The sequence below is a fragment of the Gastrolobium bilobum genome, unplaced genomic scaffold, assembly GCF_033153095.1.
Source record: "Gastrolobium bilobum isolate Gb01-03AN ecotype WA unplaced genomic scaffold, APGP_CSIRO_Gbil_v1 utg48639, whole genome shotgun sequence".
Lineage (NCBI taxonomy): Eukaryota > Viridiplantae > Streptophyta > Magnoliopsida > Fabales > Fabaceae > Gastrolobium > Gastrolobium bilobum.
The window spans coordinates 2,808-5,579 of NW_026898485.1; the positions used below are offsets into that span (position 1 = coordinate 2,808).

The 2,772-nt window shown below is 42.3% G+C and overlaps 1 protein-coding gene and 1 non-coding gene across 2 annotated transcripts; one reads left to right on the plus strand and one right to left on the minus strand.

The window, feature by feature from the left end:
- Nucleotides 1-1,270: 1,270 nt before the first annotated feature.
- On the minus strand, nt 1,271-2,420 carry LOC133316738 (uncharacterized). The gene is made up of 2 exons (XM_061518517.1): nt 1,745-2,420; nt 1,271-1,638 (listed from the first exon to the last, which is right to left on the minus strand). The coding sequence occupies exons 1-2, from the start codon at nt 2,418-2,420 to the stop codon at nt 1,271-1,273; spliced, it is 1,044 nt and encodes a 347-aa protein (XP_061374501.1).
- Nucleotides 1,861-1,965, plus strand: LOC133316739 (small nucleolar RNA R71). Its single transcript, XR_009752242.1, has one exon. It is a non-coding gene; the product is annotated as a small nucleolar RNA R71 (small nucleolar RNA).
- Nucleotides 2,421-2,772: the final 352 nt, after the last annotated feature.

Here is a 2,772-nt window from a genome sequence, read left to right on the forward strand (position 1 = left end):
TTGGTCTTTGCTCTTGCTCCGATCGGTTCAAGGATTCGAAGATCCTTTCTTTCTTATCCCCAGTATGAATGGAATTAATGGACGCAAGGTATTCCTCCAATTCGTCAAAGTCCTTCATGCCTATTTCTGACTGCAACTGCTCCTACTGTTCTTCTCTTATGATAAAGTCAAGAGTTGAAATGCTAGAGCATTCCTCAATGCTATCGACATCAAACTTCATTGCTTTCATGACATTGAACTTTACCTCCTCTCCATTTACACTCATGGATAGTTCACCTTTCCTGACGTTTATGACAGCATCACCAGTGGCCAGGAATGGTCTGCCTAGAATTATTTGAACTTCTTGGTCTGCTTCAAAATCAAAGATGATGAAGTCAGCTGGTAGAATGAACTTGTCTACTTGGACAAGGACATTCTCGATTTTTCCTTCCGACTTGGCTATGGACCGGTCTGCAAGCTGAAGAGTGACTGTGGTTGGTCTTGCTGCTCCTATGTCAAGCTGTTTTAAGATAGAAGCTGACATTAAATTTACACTCGAGCCCAGATCACAAAGTGCTCGACCAAGGTAGTTCTTCCCAACTGTACACGGGATGGTGAATATTCCAGGCTCCTTCAGTTTGGGAGGAATCTTAGTCAGGTATTTGCAAGATTCTTCAGTGAGGGCTACAGTCTCAAATTCCTCAATCCTTCTTTTTTTTGACAAAACGTCCTTCATAAATTTTTCATACGAAGGCATTTGTTCCAGAGCCTCCACCAGAGGGACATTTATGTGAAGCTGTTTCAACAAGTCTAAAAACTTGTTAAACTGTCTATCTTCATGTTGTTTTTTTAACCTCTGTGGAAAAGGAGGCTCAATTGGTTCACTCCTCCTTTTGCATGGTGGAACATAAGTTGGGACTGAAACTGGTTCATTGTCTTTCATTGCTCCAACATCTGCTCCAGATGTTGTGGCAACTGGTGTGACTTCAGTGAGATCATCGTTCTGGACCTTCTCCCTTGATTCTGCCTGAGCTTCATGGGGTTGAGGGTCAGTAGCTTCCTCAACTCCTTCTTGCATAGGTTGTCTTACTAGTTCGCGTTTACGAGATCGTGCCACTAAATCTGGAGGTGGCAGAGTTTTTCCATCTCGTAAGCTTATAGCATTACAACGCTCCTGGTTTTCCTGGGACAATTTTTCTGTGTCACTAGGGAGTGTCCCTGGTTGTCTCTGTTGGAGTGCTCCAACCAACTGACCAATTTGGGTCTCCAGGCTCCTCATGGCTGCACTGTTCTAATTCATGTATTCCTGGACAAAAGTCTCAAAGGATTGGGACTTCCCTTCACCCTTATCCCAGTTTTGATGGTTCTGCCTGGGGTATGGAGGTCGGTTCTGGTAGTTTCCTCCACTACCTCCAGTATTATTCTGACTCTTCCATCCCCGGTTGTTGTTCCCTTGATAATTATCATTGCTCCTGTTATTATTATCGTAACCACCTGCATAACACACAGCAGCCAAATTGTTACAGTCCTCAGATTCATGAGGACCTCCACAAATGGAGCAACTTTGACTTGATTGAGTCAAGAGAAGTTGCTCGGTTGGTTTTTTCTGTTCTATGGGCTTCCAATTTTTTATAGTATTCTGGAGCGAAGCCATCTGTACTGAAAGAGCATCAGTTAAGCTTAGCTCAAGAACTCCTGCTTTCTTGGAAGCATTGTTCCGTGTGGAAGGCCATTGAACATGTTTTTTTGAAAGTTTTCCAACAACCGATAGGTTTCCAGATAAGTAAAATCCAAAAGATCTCCCCTGCAGCCGCATCAACAGTGGCTTTCAATGGTGGGGTTAAGCCATGATAAAACGTGTGAATAATGCCCCAATTAGAAACTCCATGATTTGGGCAAATTCGTATTAATTCCTTAAAGCGCTCCCACGCTTCATAAAGACTTTCTCCATCATACATTTGGAAAGATGCTATATCAGCCCTCACTTGGGCTTGTTTTGCTTGGGAGAAAAATCGGGTGACAAACTGTTCAGCTAGTTGCTCCCAACTAGTAATGGAATTTGGGGGCAATGTTCTCCTCCATTCTTTGGCTTTTCCTGCTACGGAAAATGGAAACAACCTCATTCGCATATTTTCCTCTGAGATACCATGAACTTTGAAATTATCAACTATCTTAGTAAAGTTGTCCAAATGACTGTGGGGGTCTTCCATAGGCAATCCATGGAATTGACCAGCATTCATAATCATTTGGAACATTGCAGGTTTGATTTCAAAGTTAGGGACATCCAGAGGAGGAGGAACATAGCCTCGTTCTGGACCATTTCTGAAGGGAGCAGCCATATCATTCAACGATGGCCCTCTTCCTCCATTCTGTCCTTCTTCATTCTCATGATTATTATTTTCATTGTTACCATTTTCACCGTTATTTAAAACTTCCTCCATTGTATTATTCCTTAACCTTTGAACTCTTCTTCTATTTCTGAAGGTTCTCTCGGGTTCTGGATCAAAATGTACTATTTCCAGTCCAAGTTCTGTAGGTTATGTGCTCATACAATTGGAAGAAGTCAAACACAATAAAAAAAAATTCAAAAACACAAACAATAATGTTTCCTTAAAAACGTCCTTTCTTGCCAAATGATCCCCGGCAATGGCGCCAATTGCTTGGTCGAACCGAGAGCTGCTCAGGGATATTTTTAAAGAGCAATAATACAGAGTGATAATCGAGATTGCAAACAGGAGCAATCTACTCTGACGGTGAGCAACCCTCTTCAACTATACGCAAGCGTACGTGTCA